This window comes from Papilio polytes, unplaced genomic scaffold (genome assembly GCF_000836215.1).
Source record: "Papilio polytes unplaced genomic scaffold, Ppol_1.0 DF822067.1, whole genome shotgun sequence".
NCBI classification, from domain to species: domain Eukaryota; kingdom Metazoa; phylum Arthropoda; class Insecta; order Lepidoptera; family Papilionidae; genus Papilio; species Papilio polytes.
Genome location: NW_013527137.1, coordinates 585,068 through 611,177, shown reverse-complemented (window position 1 = coordinate 611,177; position 26,110 = coordinate 585,068). Strand labels below are relative to the sequence as shown.

At 35.1% G+C, this 26,110-nt stretch overlaps 2 protein-coding genes across 2 annotated transcripts in view; one reads left to right on the top strand and one right to left on the bottom strand.

Moving 5' to 3' along the window:
* Positions 1–17,124, top strand: part of LOC106106813 (unconventional myosin-XV) — a 67,395-nt gene extending 50,271 nt beyond the window's left edge. Inside the window, exons 22-31 of the mRNA XM_013287472.1 lie at positions 4,065–4,444; positions 12,255–12,513; positions 12,802–12,956; positions 13,062–13,200; positions 13,360–13,488; positions 13,871–14,095; positions 14,748–15,026; positions 15,362–15,604; positions 16,045–16,198; positions 16,733–17,124. Coding sequence (XP_013142926.1) covers positions 4,065–4,444; positions 12,255–12,513; positions 12,802–12,956; positions 13,062–13,200; positions 13,360–13,488; positions 13,871–14,095; positions 14,748–15,026; positions 15,362–15,604; positions 16,045–16,198; positions 16,733–16,746 — 1,977 coding nt within the window. The 3' untranslated portion in view covers positions 16,747–17,124. The remainder of the gene's footprint in view (positions 1–4,064; positions 4,445–12,254; positions 12,514–12,801; positions 12,957–13,061; positions 13,201–13,359; positions 13,489–13,870; positions 14,096–14,747; positions 15,027–15,361; positions 15,605–16,044; positions 16,199–16,732) is intronic.
* Positions 17,125–21,297: 4,173 nt separating this feature from the next.
* Positions 21,298–25,978, bottom strand: LOC106107124. The gene is made up of 4 exons (XM_013287831.1): positions 25,803–25,978; positions 23,043–23,199; positions 22,382–22,501; positions 21,298–22,308 (listed from the first exon to the last, which is right to left on the bottom strand). Exons 1-4 carry the CDS (start codon positions 25,845–25,847, stop codon positions 21,371–21,373), a joined length of 1,260 nt encoding a protein of 419 aa, XP_013143285.1. The 5' UTR covers positions 25,848–25,978; the 3' UTR covers positions 21,298–21,370.
* Between the last annotated feature and the right edge of the window lie 132 nt (positions 25,979–26,110).

Below are 26,110 nucleotides of genomic sequence, written 5' to 3'. Positions count from 1 at the left end.
CACGAATCAATCAATTTACATATGTCAATATCGATGTGTGTAATTGAACAGTTCAACTAGAAATTACATTTTTACATTCACTCCGCAGATAACCTGTATACTAATGATAAAAAGGAAATATTGTTTTTTTTTGTATGTATTGGAATAACTCAAAAACTACCGGGGCGATTACAAAACTTTCACCTTTAAAAAGCTAAGTTATCAGTGAGTAACATAGACTGTTTTTTTTAGTATTTATTTTATTCTACCCGCATAGTCGCCAGCAACAGTTAGTCCATAATACAATATTATACACTACAGTTTTAACATAGTTTGAACAGAGCGTTTATAGCAGGCTTAATTCCGACAGTAGGGGTTGGAATTTAATTTTCTTCAGAACCGTAAATAGGCGGATATATACTAATTTATTCATCGTATATTCATGTAACAGAGACGTCAGATGTTTATGGTTTTATAATGTGAAAGTATAAACGCTGAGACCACGAAATGCAGTTAATGTATGGAACGGAAACCATTTCAACCTTAACAGGATTTAAGTGATATATAACATACACAAGTTATGTAATGTTAAGATGCATAGTAACCATCCAATTAAACTATCGTGTTTATCTATACATATAAAAAATGGAGTGTCTGTTTGTAATATCAAAAGAATATTCCAGATTTCGTAAAGATGTATTTGCGTTGCCAACGAAATTTGCATTTAAAAAATCTTTGTCTGTCCGTCTACTCGCAAGCCGCGTTTTTTCCGATAATCTCTGAAACGGCTGGGCCGATTTCGACGATAGGCATATTACAGGCAACTTTTCTCACTCCCGCGCTATCAAAATGGCATAACTGGTCGTCCTTTGCGCTAACGAAGTCTGCAGGCGACAGCTCGTATCAGCATAAACATATTTTTCGTCGAAAACTAAGCTGTAACCCCTTTCTTTGAGTCGATCCATACAAGAATCATTCAATCAAGTGTGTCGCCATGTCTATCTAATTCCTACACTAGCCTTCTGGGAGACGAGGCCTCATTTCTCGGAACTGGAGCATCGAGTACAGGTTTAAGATGACACATCCGCGCGGTGTAACATCTTTACTACGGCATACCACGTTTTTATGTTCCGACCTGGATATACACCTTGTTTCAATAAGAAATATAAACTAATAAATGTGTATTTATAACAAAAATTATAATTTGTGTCAAATCGATTTTTAATTTCATTTTTCAGAAAAACTTTTAAGTTTAATTTCGTACTTTAACGTTAGTTAATAACAACGCCATCTCTTTGTTGATAGCGAAACTATTTAGATATGATGGTCGCATTTTTTAAGTTATTACAAGTTTGAGTTGTAAGTTGATTACACATGGAAATCTAATAAATTACATCGTTATCACATCGTATAAAATTAACAAAAGGGCCTGTAAAAACTTCAACTAAAACTATTGCTAATAAATTCAATTCAAAACAGTTTCCTCTGTATATTATAAGACAAAACGCGTAACCTATTTCCTGTTGATTTAAAACAACGTTATGTGATGAAAAAGTACTCGTGCTGCAGTCTGAAATGCATTTTAATGGACACAAAACATCAATCAAGTAAATACTCCAGCTATACTCGTCACAATGTAAGATGTCCATTCAGACAGGTTAATATAAAAAAAATTAACGTAAAAAGAAAATACGGCTTAAATTTACAATTCTATAAGTCCATCCTCGAATTTCGGGTTAATTTTATTTTTGTTCAACAATCAATCGCAATATATGGCATCTCCCTCTTGTTTATCCCTTAAAAAAGTGATCGATTTTTCGTGACAACCAAAATAATTTCAATGGCCAATAATTCCATGCCGACTACAACTATAACAATCGTTTGTATTGAATATTCATACAATTCATACAAGAGCGGTGGAGTGTGGACGGTTACTGGCCACAAGTGCAACTGCAGCTCAGTAGCCGCACGTCGGGACAGGCGAACAGTTTTTATATAGAGAAAGCATTGCCTCTGCCTCTCTTATCTACTCTATGACATTCGGAATCAAAGATGGAGAACTTTTACGGCATCATTAGAACTTTGAGCAGGAAAACGCTGAGAAGAAAACCAAAGGTATTTTAACTTTCTTGTGTAATATGCTGATTTTCGGAGCTGAAAATTTAATTTCTTTTTCTAAATGTTTTTATTATTGTATTCTTAACGTTAAACATGTGGTGGTATTCATTTGCAAATCTTAAATAGATTAAAAATATCTTAGGCGCGAATTAGAATCAAATTGAGAATAACGTAAAAGAGATAGTTTTATAAATAAAAGAGATACTTTAGCGAAAAAAAATCTACACTATGAATGCGACTTATACAAGGTTATAACAGTGTAATTCCACTGCCGAAATTATAATATTAAAACGTATTGTAGACTTTATTTCTTCAAACATAATGAATGTAACGACAATATGTTCGCAGAGTAGTGTAGTGTATAGAAACCCACCATAAAGCATAAAGATGTATAGACAAGTGGAAAACAGACCGGACGTAATGCTACCATAGACAACACTGTTTGTATTCTAATGTTACGTACTTAAATGTAACACAATCGAAATAATTAGTATGGTTAATGATTGCCATACTAAAGTTTTTTTTTTAATTTCAAAAGCACTGATCCAACAACACGAACGGCTTTTATTTTTTTTTAATCCGAATAACTCTTGTGTTTTTGATAACGAATCTGACATATTTTTCCAATATACGGAACGTTTCAAACTCTTTCGACTAAATACTGAAATATAAAGATTTATGGAATTTGGAGTTAAGCGTGACCTTATCTGTTACTTAAATTACGTTGTAACTTAAATATCGTTTCAGTATTCAGCCGTTTAACACTATATTGTCTTATGTAAACATTACATGAGGAGAAAATTCTAAACAATCAGCAATATAAAGTCATTTACCTTCCTATAATAAAGATCGTATGCGCAGATAATTAAACATAGCAAAATAACAGTGTTTAACGTGATACAAAAAGGAAAGTGATAGGAAGATAAGTTTTTAACACTAGGTTTCTTGCACGATCAAGTATTAATAATAAATAAATAATAAGTAAACTACAACTATACAAATTATAAAAAACGAAAAAGGCGACTTAATCTTTTGCATTTATCTTTATTTTAGATGTCATAAGGAAATAAAAGGTTAGAGTTTTCATTTCTTGGCCAGTTTATGACGGCTGTTATTTTTATTTGTGTCCCAAAAAATACATCAATGTAAATACATCTTAATGTTGGTACAGCACTCTCCGCGGCCATATTGCATTTTACCTTCACGCTTTCCTAAACACATTGCCACAGCTCTGATTCTTCAATAATCTTTGTAATTGTTAGTGTTTACTGATGTACCGATCTATAATTGTTTAATTTTAATTATATTTGGTTTTATATTTTACTTTAAAAATAATGTAATAAAATTTGCCTACTAAATTCAAATAGCAATAACACTAGATATGAACTATCATGAGAATTCTGTCTATGATTTTTTTTCGTAGAGCATTCTTTTAAAAGTGTTTTCTTTTAGCTCGAAAATTATTAAAGACAATTTTAGACGTAAATTCACAATTATTTCGAAGTCCATTACAAAATTTTATTATTATCGCTTGTACATTATATTTTTTTTGACACGATTTCAAAATTAGGATTTCTTGAGAAACAACATTATATGAAATTTTTTTATCTAGAAAATATTTACTATATTTGTAATTAAATCAAGGTACACCTTTTATATATGTTTTATCCAATAAGGTAAATAATAATCACCTTGTTGTCAGATTAAATGTTTAGTACAATTGTATTTATAATGATGTCAATCTGTGTAGAAAGGCCGTCTAAATGGATAACATCTTTGTGTGTATTTATTTAAACATATCTGAGATCTGAGTAAACGCGTAGTCACTGTCTAACTGCAAGGATATCAAGATGTACAAATACTATACTGTGGTAATATTATTTAAAATACAAATTACTGCTATAAATGTTGTTTAAAATTAATTAAGAATTTATATAAAATTCATTTTATGTGTTCTCTTGTTACAGATACAACCAAAGCCGATGACAAATGGCATCACAATTAAGGAGCGTATTATAGAACGTGATAGCAGAGAATCCAGGGAGATAAGAGAATCCAGAGAGTCAAGAGAATCCAGAGATTCCAGGGATTCGAGGGACATAAGAGAAATCCGAGACTCGAGGGACGAGACGGAACACATTGAAAGGAGAGCACAAACCAATTCGCCTGTACCCCGTGAGAGAGAAAGAGATAGGGACAGAGACAGGGACAAGGAGAGAGAAAGAGAGCGAGATAGGGAAAGAGAACGAGATATAAGGGACGAAAGAAGAGACCAAACGACACCACAACACGACGGCAGACATCCTCTGCTCCAGTTCGCAGTCGACCATTTCAGACAGAGTCCAGAGTGAGTACTTTATTATTTGTACTAAAACATTTTAAAAACAAACAGGGAACTATTAAAAATAAAAACTAAAAGCTAGGTTATAAAAATCACGTTTTATTTTGCACTTGATTTCAGCGCCATCTAGTAACAAAGCGTGAAACTAAGTCCATGACATGAATGTTTGATACTGTTCATCGATTATTTAATTCGAAATACCTGATCTTTTGCGTAAATAGCTAAAAAATAAATCAATGGGTACTTAAATACAATGCAAACTGCTTGATTCTTAATTAATTAAATGCAGATTATTCTGTATTAGAATATAAGGTTAACATTTCAAGCATTTGCTTGAGTTATAGTTGAATACATTTGAGTTTCGGCAACTGAATGAAAGTGCAAGTTGTTATGATTCAGAAATACTGCAATTTCACTTTGCTTATTGAAAGATGTATTGACAGATTCTATATATGAAGTGTTATTTGTATTTAATGAAATAAATGTTTGCATTATCCTCTTACTTACGTTATTATAATTTTATTTCACGCTTACTTGCATAGGACGTTGTTAAGAGATTTTAATAATAGTCTCTTTTTATTGTAAAAGGTAAACATTTTTTTTTAAATAAAGCCAATAGCCAAATGATTAGAGAATTATATGGTCGAGGATTCGAATTCCGCCATTCTATTGCGTAACACATGCATCGAATTTATTTGGCATTTAATTGCAAGAAATATTAGTTCATTGTTTAATAAACTGCTAATGTTAAATAATTTTCTATGTTACTACTCAATATTTTAATAAGAAAACGTGACCATCCAAATATCTACTGCTCTCAAGTTAAAATGTTTCACAACAGAAGGAAAGAAGCGACGGTCTTTGTACGCGATTTGCGTAACCCATTGTTACAGCAACATATAATTGTATTGTACTTTAGCAGAGCAATGCAAAATAAGTCAGATATAAATAAATATGTGTTTGTTATACCAGGGCCCAAATCCACTACGACCAACAGACTGACCCCTCCAGTGTTATAAATTAACTAGCGTATATAAAACTCTGTAATCAAATCTATCGAACCGTTGGTTTCCACTGAAGTGGATTGGTAATTGTTTTTTTTTTATTCTGAATCAATAGATCATGAAATATTTACTTTAACCAACGACTTTTGCAATGTAGAAATCAATGATTATGTGAAATTGTTTACAAATCGATTGGTTTGCTAGTGTTGAACATGAATTTGGTTGTTCGTAAAGATGTTAACATCGACATTAACAAAGCGCTACACGATGTTAATTGCCTTATAGTGCTGTTATCTCCTCGCATTGTTCTGTTCTGCAGCAAAAAGAGGGCGCTGGAGGTCTCGTGGTTTTACATTCAATACAGAACACCGCGCGTTCTAAGAATCAATGTTTGCATACTTTTTAATTACTGATTCAGGGCTATCAGCTGTTCATTTATTCGTGTTTTATTTATTTTAAAAATTATGATTATAAAGAAAATTGGTGGATTTATATGATCTGTGACCTGGTATCTCCAGAACAATCTCTTATAAACGAATAATAGAAAAAAGTTATAATCAGGAAGTGATGTTTTGACAAGTTATCAAACAATCTCAACTTTCGAGTGAGGATTTGCTCTGGTTTATATTCAAAAGAGTAACGTAATGATTTTCGCGTTAGGCAACACCTTTGTCAGCTGTGCGTACATCAAAAACAATGGAGCATTAAAAATGTTACGCGGAAAAAAATGACAATCAGCCCTAGTTAGTTGAGTGTGGAGTTTCGTTGGGAAAACAGTGGTTTGCCGTGGCCGTGGGACAGGGGCGCGCCAGTCGGCGGCCATGCCGTGCTTCGCGTTCGCGCGCCTCAAACAACGAATGCAAGTATCCGAACGTGATTTGACAGTTTGTTTTTTTTGTAATTTATAGTTTAGAAAACATTATTCTTCCTTCTATGATTTTTTTCTGTGACAAATAATTATTTTATTAACTATACAATTTTAATTTTGTGTGATAAATTAATGATTTACTGTTTACTGATCCCGTAAGTAAAAAAGTTAAATTTAATTTAAAAAGATCGCAATACAGGAAGTATCATATTAGAACCTTTTAGCATGACCTAGTCAAGTTAGTAATCCTGGCTTTTTTTTTCGGTCAATTTTTTTATAGTATAAGTGCAAGGTGTACCTCAATAAATGGGCAATGTTTTTCGGCGATTGCCATTAAAATATAGAAAAGAAGTGAAGTTTAAAGTTTCTAGTACACGAGCGATTTTGTTGTAATATAATCTGTCCGCAATAAACGCCGGTTTTAGTTGAGTAATCAGAGTGAACACATCTCGAGCGTTTCCTAAATATTGCAATAAACGCCGCGACAGTTTCAATATTAGAATATTTTTATTCAATAAACAAAGTACATCATCTAGAATCATCTAGAATGATAAAGAGCTATTTTTTACCATGCCCTCATTTAAAATTTAACTTTGACTTATCATTCATAGATTTTACCGCAAATAAAACATTTTCCAAGGAATTTTAAATCAATCTTAACATATTTGACTATTACAAAAAGGCAGTACTCTTGTTATCATAATTTTTTAAAGACTATAAGTGGATTTAGTTTCTGCAGTATAATCCCACGGTTGCATCATGTTATGATTGTTGAAAATCGAAATTTACCATTGCATACAGTAATATTTTGGGAATTTTAAAATGTAAATTTGTCTCATTGGATTTTCATTTAGATAATACAATTAGTAACCTACTAATTATTGAAAATTACATTTTAAAAAATTAGACATACAATAAATAACTTTTACTGTCCGTAATAACAAGTTTGAGCTTCACCTCCACAAATGCCCTTTTGGAGGGAAAGTGTAAACCTAACCTAACTTTGTAGACTTTTCATAATAAAAGCAGTCTCTTAGTGTACGTAATGCACTAAGAGTGCCATGTAAAGACCGCTTAAATTGGTCAGATTTTACTAAAATTCTTTTTATTTTTAACTATGGTAAAACGATATGACAATAATCAATAGTGTATTTTATCTGTAACATTTACATAATATTGTATTTACTTTATTATGTAGGTATTGATTTATTCTTTAATTAATAATTCAAATTGTATAATTTGTTATTAATCGAAATATATCACTGAATGACGAAGCACGTGTCTAATGTGTAAACAAACACATACGAAAGCCGATGAGATGCAAAATAATTCGAATTCGGTAATCAACATTGGTCGAACACTTTCGCCGATGTTGCGTTCAGTATTCGTTTAGAAGACCGAGTTGTCGGTCGAGTGGTCGGCTGGTGGTCGTTCAGTCTTCGTTCCGTCGGTCGAGATGTCGGTCGATTGGTCAGGAGGCGATCGCGTGGACATGTCTTCTGACAGCTTGTCGGTAGACGCTGACGGGGAAGCTACCGACGACGATTCGGATGATAACATCCTGTGAGGTTTTTTCTAATGTGCAGTTGTTGATATTTTTTGACCGACGATTTCGGAGACAAAAACTGTTTTGATTATAGTTTGTGTTATTAGTGAATACAAAAGGGACCGACTTTTTGTAATAAATGTTTAAGAGGTATATTTTTTATAGGACTAGTGAAGGGGAAAAAATTATTAAAAATATGCTTCAATATTTTTAGTGCAGTGCAAAACCAGCGAAACGACTATAAACGAGATCGTGCATCTTAATTATTTGTTTATAAATGCCACAGACTTTCCTAATTAATTTAATATTTGAAAAATAGTTTAATTTATTATTCCAAATTATACAAACATGTAAAATAATCATTTAAACATTTTAATACGGACGTAAATTAAAAAAAAATGTTATTAGTCAATTGAAATACAATATTACAATTAAATTTTTAACTAAAGCTCAGCTATAGTACCCATAAAACGCTATTGATTTGCGGCAATTAATCTTTTTATAAAATCTTTATGAAAAAGGTAAAATTTACGTGTAAATGAATGGCCGTGGTCCCGTAGTCATGGGCGAATAATTCTGCCGTGCCATGGTCGCGGCAAAACGTAAACTCAATACATTTAATTTGCACGTAACTGTACATACAGTTGAACATCTTATATTGTTATTAATATACGTTAAATTATACAGGTAATAATTGTATGTCCTGAAGTGTTAGTAGACAGAATCGCTTCCTACGTTTAATTGTATTATACATAAACACGCCTTTGTCACGGTATCGCCAACACGCACAACAAATCATTGTTATAGTTCACGCTATTATTTACGATAACTGCATTACAATGCATTTTTACAACTAATTTACACGCCGAAAATGCATTATCCAACATCAATATATTCAAAGCTACATTTCCAGGAACGTTATGTTAAGAACAACTTTCTATGATACTATCAATATTTTTTTTTTTTTAAATTGAAAAAAACCAGCGCTTGACCACTATCCCACCTAGACCAAGGTGAAGATGAATATTAAAATAATGTTCTTCTAGTTATTTAAAAAAAAATCTGAACAGTTTTGTGATGTTAACAATAAATTTGTAACACACATATAGTATATTTTATCCCAAACTAGCTGTTCCCGTGCGGCTTTATCCGCATGAAATTGTGAACATTTTATTTTATTGCTTACATTTGTCAAACTATTAAAAACAAATGACAAAATGACATGACATGACAAATCTTGGTAATCTTGTTTCCTTGATGTTGGCAGCAACTTACGGTCCCTTTCCCACATTAGGGTTTTTATCCAAAATATTTACCCCTTAAATTTAATAGCGTGAAAATATATAGCCTAAAGCGTGACGTAAGTGTAGGGCTTTTTATTATAAAAAGGATTATTCAAAAATATACAGGTGCATTACATTCGGATGCAGCGGCGCCACTGTGGCATCCGTAGAAATCTGACAAGCGATATCTTAAAACTAGTTAAAAACCAAACAGCGAACTAAATGTCGCTAATATGCTATATTCTTATTAATTATCTCAAACATTTAAAACAACATTAAAGCTTTTAGCGTCACTTTCTAGAGATAAAAATTATGCATCTAGATTTTGATATGTTAACATTTTCTAGATCTTTTAACCTCATAAATTTTACAATACTAGTAATAAAAAACATCTTTCAACTGTCGAAACTTAATTTTAAATACTTGTATATCGTAAAAGACTTAGAAATAAAGCTATTTTTACGAAGACATGCGTATTGATAAAATATGAAAATATGTACAGAAAAAGACAGAAAAAACGTTGACATCGACAATGTGTTCTGATTTTAAATAATTTAAATTCTTCTTCTTTTCTAATGACTTGAGACCTAAAAACATGTAAAAACTCCTTGAAAAATACTTTTATAATTTTTACCTACATTTTTAGGCTTTATGCTTATTTGAGAAAAAACATACAGTTAGTTGTCCTCTTTGATATTATATTTAATGATTTCATATTCATTTATTAAGACTATATTATTATTAGGCTTATATAAGCCAGTAAGTAGATTAGTATCTATTATAATAATCCATACTATCATAATAAAGCGTAAACACACACTTCTTTGTTGCCTAAGATGTTAGGAATTACAACATATTTTTTAATAGTTCTTTTTTTAATAAAAAGCCCTACACTTACGTCACGCTAAAACCCTAATGTGGGAAAGAGACCAAAAGTTGCTGCCAACATCAAGGAAGAAAAGTTGCCATGGTTTGTCATAATGTCATGTGATTTTGATATTTGCAATTGATAATTTGACACATGTAAACAATACTATAAAAATTTCAAAATTCTATGCGGATGAAGTCGCAAGGGAACAGCTAGTTGTTTATAAAGTCCCTGAACCGCTCAGTGAAAGTAACTCTATACCAACAATGTTTCTATGAGGTAAGGCACAGGAATGCTTGTTTTAAGGCTAACAGGTTCTAAATGTCAATTTACTAGTCCGTTTTCTGTATTTCATTTAAACAATAAATGTACTCATTGTTAATCACACCTCATTATGCTAATATTATAAATGCGAAAGTATGAATGGATGTTTGTAACATGACTTAACTGATCTCGATGATATTTGGTACAGAAGACCGTAGTTTGGTTTTTTGCAATTACACGTAGACGAAGCCACGATTAAATGCTAGTATTGTCTGATTTCCTTGAACAAACTGACAATAATACATTTCATGTTAAGTTGTATAGATGTTGCGATACGATTTATCAGATTTTTTTTAAAACATATGCTTGTAAATGAATATGGGTATACATATAAACATAGTATCTTTCGCCCGCGACTCCGTCCGCATAGAATAAAAAAAAAAACAAAAGTGAGTAATATGTTCTTCTGTGCCAAATTTCATCGAGATCTGTTCAGCCGTTTAGGCTACAAACTCTAACAAACATTCATCCATCCGTCCACCTAAATTTTGGCAATTATAGTATTAGTAAGATTGACGTGAGATAATGGTGCCGATATTCGGTATTTACAAAATGCCAAATTTGAAATTCTAAACGATATAATTTGCCTAAGTTTATGTAATTATAAAATTCCTGAGTTTAAAGTTCACATTGCCGTGTATCTGTGATGATAATTCAAAGTTGTTACATTGGAAAGTTTGTCAGATAATTGTGGTCTATCGTTGAATATTCTTGTATATACCGTAGGCGCGTTAATTTCGCGGCTTTTTGATTATCGATAATTCCCTACGCATCGCAAAGTGTCGTAACTGCTTTCTACTGCACTATATGATTGCATCATGTCTATTAAAAAATAATTTTACGCGTAAATATTCACAGGAATTAATTGAGCCATAGTTTTTCTTTCTGCATCTAATAAATACATTAAATTGGGGTGCCGCAAAACATTAAGACAATTCTCAAATAGTTTGTAAGTGACCACTTTGAATTCGAGCTTAAAACAATTTGGCTAAACTTAACAATTTGCCTGGGTAAATTACATATACTTGTGTATTCGATTGGATAAGATACAAAATGAGTATATTAGAGGAAATTTGAGAGTAGCCCTAGTGGTTGAGAAAATAAGGAGTAAAAGGTCAGAGTGGTATGGGCATGTTATGAGAAGGGATGAATCGCATTTAACAAGACGGACGTTAGTTGTGAATGTTGAGGGATACACCGGTAGAGGTAGACCTAGAAAGAGATGGATGGATTACGTGAAAGGTGACATGATCAAGAAGGAAGTGATGACTGAGATGACGGATGTTAGAGTGCTTTGGAGGACGAAAATCCGGTGCGCCGACCCTACGGGAGTGGGATAAGGCAGGGGAGATGATGAACTTACAAACGGCTAGCATTCACAATCGATCGGTGACGAACACTTGTTGCGATGTTGTATGTATTCATGTATTTATTAACCTAACTTTTTTATATGCGAACAACGTATAGGATCACACCTGCGCGGTAATTACGCATTTAAACGGTGTAATTTTCGCTTACGTGATCCGTGCGCGCTTTGTTAGTGTAATTACAATGCGTTTTAACAACCAAATCGTCATTATGTCACGTTAGTTGGTAAAACTTTCTTTAATTCCTAAAACCGTTTACTTAAAGGTAATGCTTCGTTTGGCATCTAAATAATCGATTGACTACTCACGTACGATTTTTTTTAATAGTTGTCATTTTTTGTTCAAAGAAACGTGATTAAACGTTTGAAAAAAAGGTGTTACGCGAACGGACAATCTTTTCATTAGACGGAAACTATAGTTCCTTTCACGTAATTGGGTTTCCAAGCTTTTTTATCAATATTGAAAGGCCGATTATTCTCATTGAATTGCTATAATTAACAAGCCTCATATTCTTGCATTGAAACAAATTAATCAAAGAATACATTTTAATCCACAGATTAGAAATATTAAAAGCTGATTCATCACTGAAGAGTAAAGCGAAGCGCAACGAATGGACATGGAAGGCACAGACAGACGTTGTCAAGTGGCAAGCTGGGCCGCTGCGGGCGCCACTGTTGCGCTTGCCCGCAGCACTAGCGCCACCTGCACTGGAATGTTTCACCTGTGTTCGGGCTTACTGCGGCGACTTGCAGCCCGCTGAGCGCGCACAGCACCACGACCTCACTGAGGTCAAGTGCGTCTATACCGTACTCATGGTAAGAATTACATATAGCAGTAATTAGCCGAGATCTAGAAGTACGAACTACAGTACCAGACCACGAGCCGCGACAAACTTAGGCTTTTTTTGATGTAAACCCATTGTAGAAAATTCAAGCTTAATTTTGGTGGAATTGTTCAAAATTATTGGGTATATTATTTACGTTACTATCACCTTATTTTTTTAAGCTTAGATAACAACAACAAATATGGTAATAATTTTATTACATGAACCTAGTTTTATATTGTCCGATAATTACCGCGACCTATTTTCATTAAACTTGCAGCACTGCCATTCGGTGCCGGAGCTGCGAGACGAGGTGTACTGCCAGCTGATGAAGCAGACCACCTCCAACCGTTCCGCCGCGCCCGACTCCTGCCAGCGCGCCTGGCGCCTCATGTCCATACTTGCAGCATACTTCACATGCTCCGATACCCTCCGGTTAGTGGACTACACGAGTATTTGACTTCTTAGTTATGTTTTAATTATCATTAGATTAATTCCACTAAGAGGCAATTAGTGATTCGATATAAATACAATGTCCAGACCGTTCCTGGTGGAGTACCTCTCAGCAGCAGCAGCAGACCGGCGGAGACCCTGCCAGGGCACCGCCTCCGTCTGCCTAGCCAACCTTCGGAAGACGTTGCGTTGCGGCGGCAGAAAGAACGTGCCCAGCGTTGAGGAGGTTAGTTGGTCCTTCAAGCAGAACATTTTTACAAGTATCGCCCTCTAATGTTAAAAAAGTGTAATGTTTAATTTTTTATAAGGTGTTACATATGTTTTGGCTGTGACTGCGTTTGTTTTATCTCTTCTTGTAACTGTGTAACATTATGCGTGTGTGCAGGTGACGGCGGTGTCTGCGGGGCGGTCGGCGCGGCGGCAGCTGTACCGGCTGCCGGGCGGCGCCGAGCGCGTCGTCAACACGCGCTGCGCCACCGTCGTGCAGGACATCGTCAACGAACTCTGCGAACTCGTATGTTACACTGGTTCACACCTAGTACAGTAATATCTTATTTATTTGCGGATTCTCGATAGTCTAGTATTATGAAAATGAAAAAAAATAGTGCCGGAAATAGTTATGGTTCCTGTGCGATACATTAATTTTTGGTGCTTATTTTGATAATTTCGCAATGGTTTAATATATCTTACTGGACTTTGGTATAGATATAAAACTCAGTTATTAGTACATATGGAATTAATTCGTCCTCAAAAAATGACAAGTTCCCGAGGGATATTTAAATTTTTGTTTCTCGTATGTTTTTTAATATTACGCGAACGATGTCGCGGGTGAAATCTATGAAAGTATGTAATTTTTTTGTATGTATGTATAAGACTGTGTGATGTGTTTCGCGCAGATCGGCGTGAGCAGCGCGGCGGAGCGCGCGGAGTTCTCGCTGTACTGCATAGTGGCGGGCGACGCGCTGACGATGCCGCTGGCGGGCGACGAGTACGTGCTGGACGTGACGACGGAGCTGCAGCGCGCGCACCACCCCTTCTACCTCATCTTCTGCCGCTCCGTGTGGCACCACCCGCTGCGCCACGACGCGCCGCCGCTCTACACAGAGGTGCTCTTCAACCAGGTCTGTCACTCCGTCGCATAGTACGCAAATCATAAAACTCTATGTGAAAAATGAAAATATATGCCCTTTGTGTTATCCACAGCATAGACAACATTATAATGAAATTTGACTTTAACCCTCAATTCGATAGGGTCCAGTGTGACGAATAACAGATTTAAAAAATCTACTTCATGCATATTTCATATACAAATATGACTACTAAAATATCAGTTTTTTTGGCTACAAAAATCGTCATCGTATTAACAACGCAATTAAATTAAACACTCAGGCCATTGGCTCCCGCCAAAAGACAAAATGGCGTGCATTTTTAAAACGTCTAATGACATTGACAGCTGTCAAATAGAGACGGGACGTCTACATAAACCGATGTTGTAGTGTTGTCAAATTTTCTTCTTAACGATACTTACAAGCGATAAATATACTTAGTGTGCACGACGCGAAGTCGTTGGAAGCAAAAAGCACCGCATGTTGTGGATGGCACTCTTAATGTATTTGATAATAATTTAGACTACCGGTGTAAAACGTAATTACTAAAAAAAAAATATTTCTCAAGTGAATTGTATGTTCTTAAGAGAAAACGTATATGTTAAAGCACACTACGGAAGGGTTACATCCAGTAGTGGGCAGATAAAGACTGATGCCGACCGCGCAGGTGGCGCCGGACTACCTGGAGGGGCTGCTGGTGGTGCTGCCGGGCGGCGGCGCGCCCCCCGCGGCGGCGGTGCGCGACGCGGCGCTGGTGGCGGCGCTGCTGCACCGCGCGGCGGGGCTGCAGGAGGCGCCGGCGCCGCGCGACCTGCGCTACCTGCTGCCCAAGCCGCTGCTGGCGCTGCGCGACCCGCGCCCCGCCAAGTGGGCCGCCTGGGTCGCCGCCGAGTGGCCCTCCGCCAGGGCGCTGCCGCCGCCCGCCGCCAAGTCTAAAGTACTACAGGTTGGTACAAAACACATTCTTCGTAACGAAATAACAATTGCAAGCTTGTTTGCTACATACATAAAAATTACAATTTTTTTGTTTTGTTTTTACCACACTATACTTTACTTTATGGTCTTGCTTTATCAGCCTGCGTGTGAATGAAGAATCAAAAACGAAAAGTTTCTTGCAATCTCAATAAAATTTAGACATTAAAACATTTTTTGTTTCTAATTCTAGGAGATTTTGATTTCTCGGACTTACTCTAAAGACTTATTTGCTTAAAAATAATCTACGAGTAATTTACAGTAAACCATCAAAATTTAGGTAAATTTCAATTGTGTATCTATTCCCAGGTGTTATCTCGCTGGCCGCTATTCGGGTCGTCGTTCTTCGCTGTGCGGCGGGTGTCCGGCGGCGCGGGGGGTGCGGGTGGCGCGGCGGGCGCAGGGGGTGCGGCGGGCGCAGGGGGCGCGGGGGGCGGCGAGTGGCGCGAGCACGTGCTGGCGCTGAACCGGCGCGGCGTGCACCTGCTGCACCCCGCCACGCACGAGACAGACACGCACTGGCCCTACGCTGAGCTCATCTCCACCAGGAAGGTTCGTGTACAAACATGCTATTTACCTTTCATCATCGTCATCATCTCGCTATATGTCGTTAATGACTAAGCCATAGTACACCAATTGCATGTTCAAAGTACACAGCCAAACTAAATATACCATAGACAAAGAAAAATAATGATGATAGGCGTACACAGTGCTCATAATACAACCTCGATCTCCTTCATTAGCGACTAGAAGCTTGTATACTAGCTTTCGACCTCCGTCCGCGTATAAATTGAAATACAAAAGTGAGTGTCTATGTGTTTCAGACTATCTTCTACATCTGTACCAAAATTTTATTTAAATCCCTTTAGCCAACAAACTCTAACAAACATCCATCTATCCTTCTAAACTTTCTCATTTGTAATATGACTGACTTCCTTTTCAATTGCGTGTTATCATCGAAGTTCTGGTTGTGATGTACATGTCGGTGGCAGGTGCGGTCCGAGGACGGCACTCTGTTCCTGGACGTGAAGTGCGGCTCGCTGCTGCAGCAGCGCGTGACGCGGCTGCAGGCGGAGCAGGCGCACGAGGTGGCGCGTCTCGTGCGCCAGTACGTCGCCCTGCAGCGCGACTCCGCGCACTCGCCGGGTAACCTACAAACTATGTTATGCTAGCTTTTGACCACAACACCGTTAATTAAAAAAAAAAACAAGTAGTCTATGTGTTCTTCCAGACTATCATCTAAACATAAGCCTTTCATCGAGATCCGTTTAGTTTAGGTTATAAATTCTAACAAACATCCATCTAAATCTAGCATTACTAAAATTTTAAATATTAAAAATCTACAAAGCATCATGTATTAAATATTGAAAATGTTTAATTGTCTAAAACGTTTTATGATCTATTTAAAAAATAGAATTTATAACAAAAGAATACAGTTAAATTATGTATTTTGTGTTTGTAAGAATCATTTTTCAGTACCGCGTAAACACGATTATCTGTCATGGCGTCACTGACGTCACACCTTACTATAGAGTACAATTGTATCTCTTTATGTAATGTTACTAAATTCTGAACTATGAAAATATCGATGATTTAATGATACTGTATAGACTTTTATTCTAAAAGCATAAGAGGTCTAATAACTTGTTTTAAATCCCTAAAAATTACAATTTTTTTCAGGTTTCAGCGCCTGACCATAGAAGCTGACGTGAATATTGTGAAAAACATTCGAAACGAAAGTTTCAGACTTGACTTAAGGAATTGAATGATAACTTATCCGTCCAATTTATGATCTGATAAATGTATTGTATGCAATTACTAATAAAAAGGGTGAAGATAGGAATTAAATGTCACTAGAAAAACAATAATCAGTGTAGATTTCGTAAAAGTATCAAAACCTAATTAAACTTGAAATAGATCTTTTACAAAGTTCTAAAATATTTTTTTAATGTCCTAACGACCTGCCATCTTTATTGGAGAAATAATAGGCTCCCTAATTAAAATATGTGACAGCTAACGTCAAACTGCAAAGAAAATAACCTAACTTCACTCTTACGATTAAAATGAGAATAGGATATATAAAAAATATACATATAGTAATCGTATATAATTAGTTGTTAGAGTCTTCTATTTTCATTTTAGTCATTATTATTTACTTTTTGACCGACTTCCCAAAAGGAGGTACTCAATTCGTCTGTATATTTTTTTATAATGTACCGAATATTTATATCTTATTAATTATGATTATTCCATACTTATTGTAAATCTACCAAATTATTTATAGCAGTAAAACAATTCTAATTGAGCAAAAACAAAGAATTTGATTTCTAATTTACATTAAATTTCTCAAAAAGTTTTAAAAAATGAATACACAAAAATATTGTATTTTTTTAAAAGTTAAAATGTATTTTCAAATCAATTTTAGACTCGTTAAAATCTCCGAAAAGAATTCTTAACTAATTTCGATTATACCTTGATCAGGAATATGACACTTCTCAATAACGTAAAATATGAAATCATTTCCTTTGCACATTTTGAAAGTGAGGTTATAAACAACGGGATATTTATGTTCTTGGTTAAACTACAATTCCAATCAATTTGTCTAAGCTAAAACATAACAGGGTAAAATAAAAAACCATTTAACAGTATATTTTTTTTTAATATCAACATTTATTTTTAAACGAATAATTTGTTTATGGAATTCGTATTATATTTTATAGTATCGATATTTCCAACAACAAAATAAAAACGACTAACGAAGTAATTTAAATAAACATTCCAAAATAATCACTGATAGTCTTACTCGAATTTTATAAAGGTGCTAATTTCTATTTAAATAAAAGGCCAGAGACATTTTGATTAGTGCAAAAGATTTTTACAATAATGTTGCTAGTTAAAAAACACAATTTTAAGGGCCTGTCCCACCAAATTGTTAATTGTCTGATAATAATCCAACATGTAAAATATGTGATGGAAATATCGGATATTGTTACCTTATCTAACGTTAAAGCTATCTGAGCCTCTATCAGCCAGTGGTGGGACAGGCCCTTAATGTTTTAAAGCATCATGTAATCTTTGAAAGTCTCTGGTCTAATATTCTTTATATATTTTTAATTATAGCAATAATAAAATATATTATATGTGTGTAAGTGCGTCCAAAGCCGGCGGCGATCGGAGTCATGTTTATTGTATGTTATAGGAAGTTATTCGTTATCATGATGTAATATATTTAAATTAATCGATGTGTAATGAGAAAATATTGTAGATATCAATAAAGGTTATATTTTTTATATTTTGGTTTACTTATATTTTCAATCCTCATAAATAAAAACCATTGTGTTAAAAAAAAATAAAAAACAAAACAGACTAAACAAAATATTTGACACAACTATATGACAATATTTTTTTTAATTGTTCAAAAAGATACAAAAATCTTGTTAAAGGAAGCAATAAAACATCCAGTGTTTTACGTACATTTTTATTTGGAATAGTTTTATCACATCACTGATGTGCAACTTGCATACATTTGAAGAGCCCTGGCTCTGTGATTTACCATAAAAGATAGGGTCAGCTGTCTATGTCCGAAGGTTGGTTGTCGGTGTTTCTCACGCGGTAAAAAGTGTCCTTTGTTACGCGGCGACGGCTGCGTCTCCGACCACAAGGCTATGCATTATTCTCTGACCCCGTGCTCACTCGTAAGTGTTCAGTGGGACTGAACGATTTTAATGTAAACATTATTGTTCAAGCCTTTCTTATCCGGCTTGCATTAAAGAGATAGTTGCCTTTGCTGTCAAATCTCAATAATAAAGTTAGAAATGAAGCTTGGATGTGTAGATAATTAGATGAACGATAGATGGATATTTACTAGGTAATTCCAGATTAATAATTGGAACAGAAATAGTATATAGCATAAAATACCACACTCGATAACTCAGCAATGAAACAAAGTCTTCATTTAAGAAACAAAAATAATATAATAATATAAACAGATGGCCGAATACATCGTTCATATTGTTCCATTGTGGACAGAAACATTGATATTTACATTAATTATACAATATTAAATGCATAATTGACAATGTGGGATTGGCGACGGCGTATATCCGGCGATTCTAACCTCACAGCGTGAAGTTCGCAGTGAGGTCGCAACGCACGGACAGACAAATACTTAGTCATAGTCACGTATAAATTCAGATTTATCAATTTTAGATGAAAAACAAATACATTTTGTTTATTGTAGGTTTATTTATCAACTGTATAACAATAAAACTAATTTGTCTTCAGATGCTGTAACAAAGCCGACCTTGTTTGCTTACACATAAATATTTTAATTCAGCTTTTTGAAGAAAATTGCAGTTTACAGTGTATTTTAAAAATATTATAGTATTTCTAGTCCTTAAGGGGGATGGGAGATGAAAATCCTTAAGGGAAATGCGATGATGAGATGAAAAATGAGAAAGGTTTCCAATCTTTTGTCGGGTGTTGATTTCTTTACGCCCGAGACCCTTGAGGCATCCTTCACTTCTTTTGATCGTTTTTGTTATCAAATTGAATCGAAAATATACCTAATCTTGTCCAAGCATTTTGTTTTGTATGTAAGGTCAGGCAATCAGCAAGCGGCGTGCGTGAAAATTTGTGAGAATTCCTCATGTATTGTTAGGTTTTTAAACACAAGTATTTAAATTACTACAATTACTTTAATAAAGGTTGCAATTTGACGAATTTTAAATTATTTAAGAGAAAAAAATGCAATGATTCAACTTGCAAACACGAATTGAGTGAAAAATTTTAAACGCGTTACACTAACTACATTTAGATAAATCTTCGTATAACTTTGAGGCTCTTTCATTTGCAAGAAAACGAGTTATATTATTGATAATCACTTGAAACAAATTATAGGAAAAATAAGTTAAAAACAAATGCAAAACACAGCGATGAATTCGTAATTCTTGTGTAACATTATATTGTCATAGTTACTATGAAATTACTGACAAAATAAAAAATTAACACGATACATCTAGTTCAAAATTCGTTAAGTGTAAAACAATTTGTCATTGTCAAGTAACACCTGAGACCAGATTACAGTAATTATACCTACAAACCTCAGAGCATGTAATGGGACAGTTCCTTGCCCGATCACGCACAATGTTAATTGCTCCAAGTTTTTTGTCTCCCACGACACTTGACAGCTCAAATTAAAATAACAATTACTTAAAATTTATAATAATTATATAAAACGATTTTCGGAAGAATACTGCGTTTATGCGAATAGAATCAAAATTAGGTCTTCGTAGGTAGTAATACAAAAACAAAATTTAAAAGTCGTAATTTGAAAGTATTATCTTAATATAAAAAAAGGATTTTAGATCGTAATCTTAGTGTTATTTCCACTAGTATTTATAACAAAAAAGGACCCAAAAGTTTGAACAAAATCCCTGAAGGTCAGCTTACAAGTCCCAAGGCTCGTGTGAGGTCAAGAGTACTCTAATAGTGCAGTGTTGTAACCTCTGTGCTATGTACAATACACTATGGCGATTCAGCGTTATGGCTCATTTCATTAGCAATGGAGTATCAACAGATTGTTTTAACGCGGTAGTGCAAAGATTGCAACATTCGTAACCTTAGTTCATAAAGGTAGCTAACTTTTTGATAGGAATATTCGACTGTCGTTTTGCACTAAATATATAGTTTAGAAGACATTAACTGCTTTTCGAGGACTTTAAAACCCAAATGTTAAAAATTCCGTAGTATAATTTAGAAAATGTGTTGTTAGTGTCGTTAGTCGTTATTCGTCTAAGTTAGTCTCCGTAACAAAATATAGCGTATCTCTTTCAAGGTTACATTCATGTGAGTTCGTTGATAGCAGAGGTCTGAAACTATTCAAAATACAAAAATATGAATAGAATTGAATGTTTTCCGGAGTTATAATTGAATTACTCCTTATCCTTTCCGCTGCGATCGTGGGTACTGAAGTTTTTGTTACGCGTAAAATCGTGTGAAAACTCTTTGTATTTAGACAAAGTGGGAAAACTCATGCTCAAATCCGTGAACTGTTTATACACATTAAAGCAATTAATTTGTAATAAAGATGTTTTAATCATACATTTTTTGTTCAAAACTTATTGCCGAAGTTCAAGCTGAGATCATTTTTGATGAAATTATCTGCTTTAACATCCGTTTCTAGATAATCGTTTGATTAAAATCTCAAATTAATCCTGAACATTGTGTATAAATGAAACTGCGTATAAAAATTAAAAATATGTAATCGTTCATCTATAAAAATATGTCACATTAATCTTAAAATAAAAAAAATTAAGTCTAAGTGGGGCTGTGCCTCGGTGTCCGTATTTGGCGCGTGTCGGGCCACCTGCCGGCGGTATACTGCACGTAGCCGGGGTCTGTGGGCGTGCCCGACGCGCGTCCCTCTGTCTCCCCCGCCTCACGATCCCTCTCCTCTATCGGCTCCATAGGGAATAACGCAGGCGTCTCCGAACGCCGTGATCTCGTTGAACCTCGGAGGTAATCTTCTAACTGCTGTAGCGTCGGAGGGCTAACCGTCTTCGCTCTAGAGGGAGACTTCGACTGCCGCTTCTGTTCATATGTCGGCGACACGTCGTCGTACAAACTCTTCAGCCGACCGGTCTTCACTTTAGAGAAGACGGGCGTCTGCAGCTCCGGTAAATAATCCTCTCTTACCGACAATTTCCCTTCGACCCTCTCTAAAAAGTCCCTGAAATATCTCTCGTTGAATTTGGCAAGTTCTCTCTCGTAGTTGATACGATCCGATTCAGTCAGCGGGTCTGTTAATTTCACATAATTCTCATTCTCCACGCCGCCGTTTCGAACTGAACCGAATTTTGATTTCTCCAATTCCTTTTCAATGACATCATTAAATTTTATAAATCCATTCTTATGATCGTCGAAAAGATCGGTCTCAAGATTCTTAGTATCTACTTCTGTTCTATTCTTTTCTAAATCTAGATCTTTCGGCCTTTCGGCGGGAGTGTGACCGTTTGCTCTCCCATTAGCTAAGTTGCCGTTTGACGTCGGCGCCGTGACAATGGAGACTTTTTTCTCTTTCAATTGCGGTGAAGAAACCGGCAGAGTCTGTGTGTGATGGTTGGCATAGTAAGTCCTCGGGCCCATAAGATCGAGCAAGAAAAGTGCCGCGACTACCAGAGAGAATGATCCAAGAACTGACGCATTTACCACAAGGTTCCTCGGTATGGAGTCCAAGGATGCCAATTCTAGACCACCTATAAATAAAACGTATACTTTAACCTAGAAATTTGTCTACTATAAAATAGCGTGTTTGGATTATGGACTTACCTAGGATAAGGAAGAACAGTAGCCCGAAGCCAAGGAAAATGCCTTCCAATATCCGTCTTCCTCGCGGGATCTCTTGGAAGACTCGTGCTAGTATCAAGCCGAAAGTTATTATCACGTAACCTATAAAAAAAGTAGTATGGTTAAGTTATTTTACCAAATAAATGAACGTAAATGACTCATATGTATGTAACTACATAATTAAAACAGCAAACGCAAAATAAGTCATAAATCAAAAAGGCTTTTCTTGACACCTCCTTAAAAAATTCATGGCCAATTTACGTCTAATTGCGATAATTCAATGTTATAACGTGGGTTGGTAAAATGGACAAATACTGCAGACACTTTTTCCTCACAAGACGGTTAAAAATATAAATAAACTAATTATAACAAGACATTCTGCGTGTGATCAGTAGATCACACAATGACAATACAAGGAAGGAAAACCAATGTCACACAAGTACATAGAAATAATGCATTGAATTAATCCGCTGATAGGTTTAGTATGCAAACTGATGAACGTTTAATTGCGTTCGAACAGATTGTTTATAACAACCTTTGAATTACTCGTGTGCATTTAAGAAAACACATGTAACTAAAAAGTTATTTACAGGTTCAGTTCTTTACACTTTTACACATTAAACTGTCAAAATAAAATACTAGCCTCCATAAACAGCGTCAGCGAACGCCCCACCGACAGAGTCCCATGTGACGGAGGTGAGCAGCGACCACTCGCGAGACAGCTTCTGCAGCAGCAGCGCCAAGCGTGCCTCATCATCTGACGACACGCGCTTCGTCACTAGGCACGCTACGCAGAAGACCTGACAACGCATCACGAATAAGCTAATTACATTGCTGTTTGAGACAACAGAGAACTTTTCACTGCCTTCCAGTTCCTTTTAAATAGTACAAGAGTTGATATAAATGTATGAACCTTAAACTAATTCGAATTATTCATCTGATATTCTACGCTTCTCAGTTGAAACATTAAATTTTAGTAGGTTCAATATCCGTCGTTAATATTTCAATGACCTTTTCTATTTTCTTTAAAGAGGTGGCCAATAGTAGTTTCATAGTTTGAATTTTTCATCAAAATCAAAATTCTTGTTTAGATGTTGTTATTAAAACAAACGATAATTAAAAATAATCCTTTGTGTGTTTGAGTATTATTACCAGTTTAACAAAGATGAGAACTAAGATTTTTGGCAAAAAACTTTTAAATTATGTACGATATTTTTAAGGTTTAAGAAATCACTTTTGTATACCCACTTTTAAATCAAAGACCGATGACCGAAATAATCAGCAAGTACGATTAACCAGTTATTATATTATCCTAATGTCTTCATTTTTTCTCCGACCATTAATACGAATGCTTCTCGTTTATAAAACATCCAATGTCGAAATCATTGCGACCGTCTATTGGACACCTATTACCTCATGTCGTAGTTTACGTTGCGTAGGCGCGTGCGCATTGGTTACGGAATACATCGTGTCAAACTTATGTAAATTATTGACCATGTTCTATGGCATTAGGTTAAATAATCTTACTAAAATTATCAATACGAAAGTTTAGATGGAAGGATGGATGTTTGTATCTTAAACGGCTGAAAGGATCTCGATGACATTTGGTACAAATGTAAAGGATAGTCTGGAACAACACATATGCTACTCACTTTTGTTTATTATTAATCCCACGCGGACGGAGTCACGGGCGAAAACTATAGACCATAATTCTAAAAACTTTCACATCTAAAGTTTTATTTTTATAAATCGTCAACGAAATCCACTAAATAAAAAATAAAAACAAAAAGTTATGCCAATATTTTTTCAGTGTTACTGAAGTAGGAATCTTAAGTATTAATTGACTACGATAATTTAACTGTGATAATACAAACATCGTTTCATTGTATTTATTATTGTAAGGTAAATCACGTACGTTTTAATAATTGCATCACATAGGGAAAAGACCTACGCCATAAAAGATTCGTTCAAAGCCGTTCCCACGATGGACAGTGCCGTCAAAGGCAACTTCGCACTTAACTTAGAGGACTTGCGTCCACCGTGTACCACTGGGTCGTTGTACCACCGCATTGTTTATTGTTAAGAAATAATAAGTAGGTGTCCAGTTATACTTGTATTATTTTTATCACCTTCCAATGCCACTTTATTCCGCCAACTGATTCCTCCTATCGGTGACCAAGATAATTAAGTAAAGAACGCAATTACAACCTCCCTAGTGCATCAAATTTTAACTTTGATACGAAAAGTTCGTTATTTAAGCGACCATACCTTTCAGCTGCAATTCATAACTCACAGCTAATATTCAAATAAGATAGCCGACATAAAAATTCTTCCGTTTTGTCAAGATAAGAGACACTGCGTTGAAACTTTTACGCCGCAAATATTTTAAGTGATAACACTTAAGTAACATAAGTTACTGATAAAAATTACTGCCTTTTGCTGAGTCGGTCGTTATCGATAGAATAGTTGTCTACGAAATAATGCCTTTTTGCATACGTATTTATTTACTTATATAAGTGTACACAACAGCTAATTTAATCACACAATTACATTGGATAATAGTAAGAAAATAGATAAGGCTTATTTAAAAAATATACCTTGGGAGCAATCTACACCGAACCACTTTCTTCACTACTACAAAAATCTATCTAAGATTTGACTTTTTACAATTACACTTTTTAACAGTGTTTTTGTTTAGTTAACACAAATAATATCTAACATAGTATCTTCTCAACTCTTATTTTGTTTAACTTCTACCCTAGTTAGGAATCATTACTGTCTGCCCATGTTCCATAATTGACTCCGACATTATGAGTGTATTCAAAACAAATTAAGATATTTTTAAGTATGCTAATGAGTCACAGTCGAACATTGTCATTCATATTAGAGGAAACTAAATGTTTGGTTTTTAGTTATAATTATTTGTTCTAAGCTGTGTGAATAAAATGGTAATTACTGTGGAGACAAGTAAATCGCGATACTGCCTTGAAGGATATGTTATTACCAATCAGGTAAACTGTGTAATAGAACCCTCTTTCTGTTTAAACTGAATTTAGGTACACGCGCTAATATCAAATAATCCTATTACTCAAATTAGCTTCATTAAATTTATAGTTCATCAATAGAAGTTGCATTTTCAGCTGTAGAGCTATATCACGATAATGAACTCGTGATGCCTAGTTTTCTCACTGCTCTAATTTGATCTCGGGCATATTGTAGAATATTGAATATTATAATATAATATATTGTAGAATATGCCCGAGATCAAATTAGAGCAGTGAGAAAACTAGGCATCACGAGTTCATTATCGTGATTTACATATGATAGAATTTAATTTCCCATCCTGTAAATATTTCACTTCAAACCCCTAAGTCAAAATTTCTAATGAATTGATAATACTCACAAACTCCACTATCTTTAGCGCGACCCACTTGTCGCAGACCGGCATCGCGGCAGATATCGCGCCCGCAGTTACACAACAAAAGAGTCCTCACAACACTAACATGCCGGCAAGCTCAGACCATACAGCGCACGCCCACACCGCACCAGCGCACGATCACATCTGGTACTGACCTCCAACAACCACCACTACGACCACCACCATCCGGTATTGGACCATAACCTCCACACAATCACCAAGGGACACATACCAAATAAAACACTTAAGCCACACATTAAATCATTATACTTAAATTTATTTAATTAATTCAC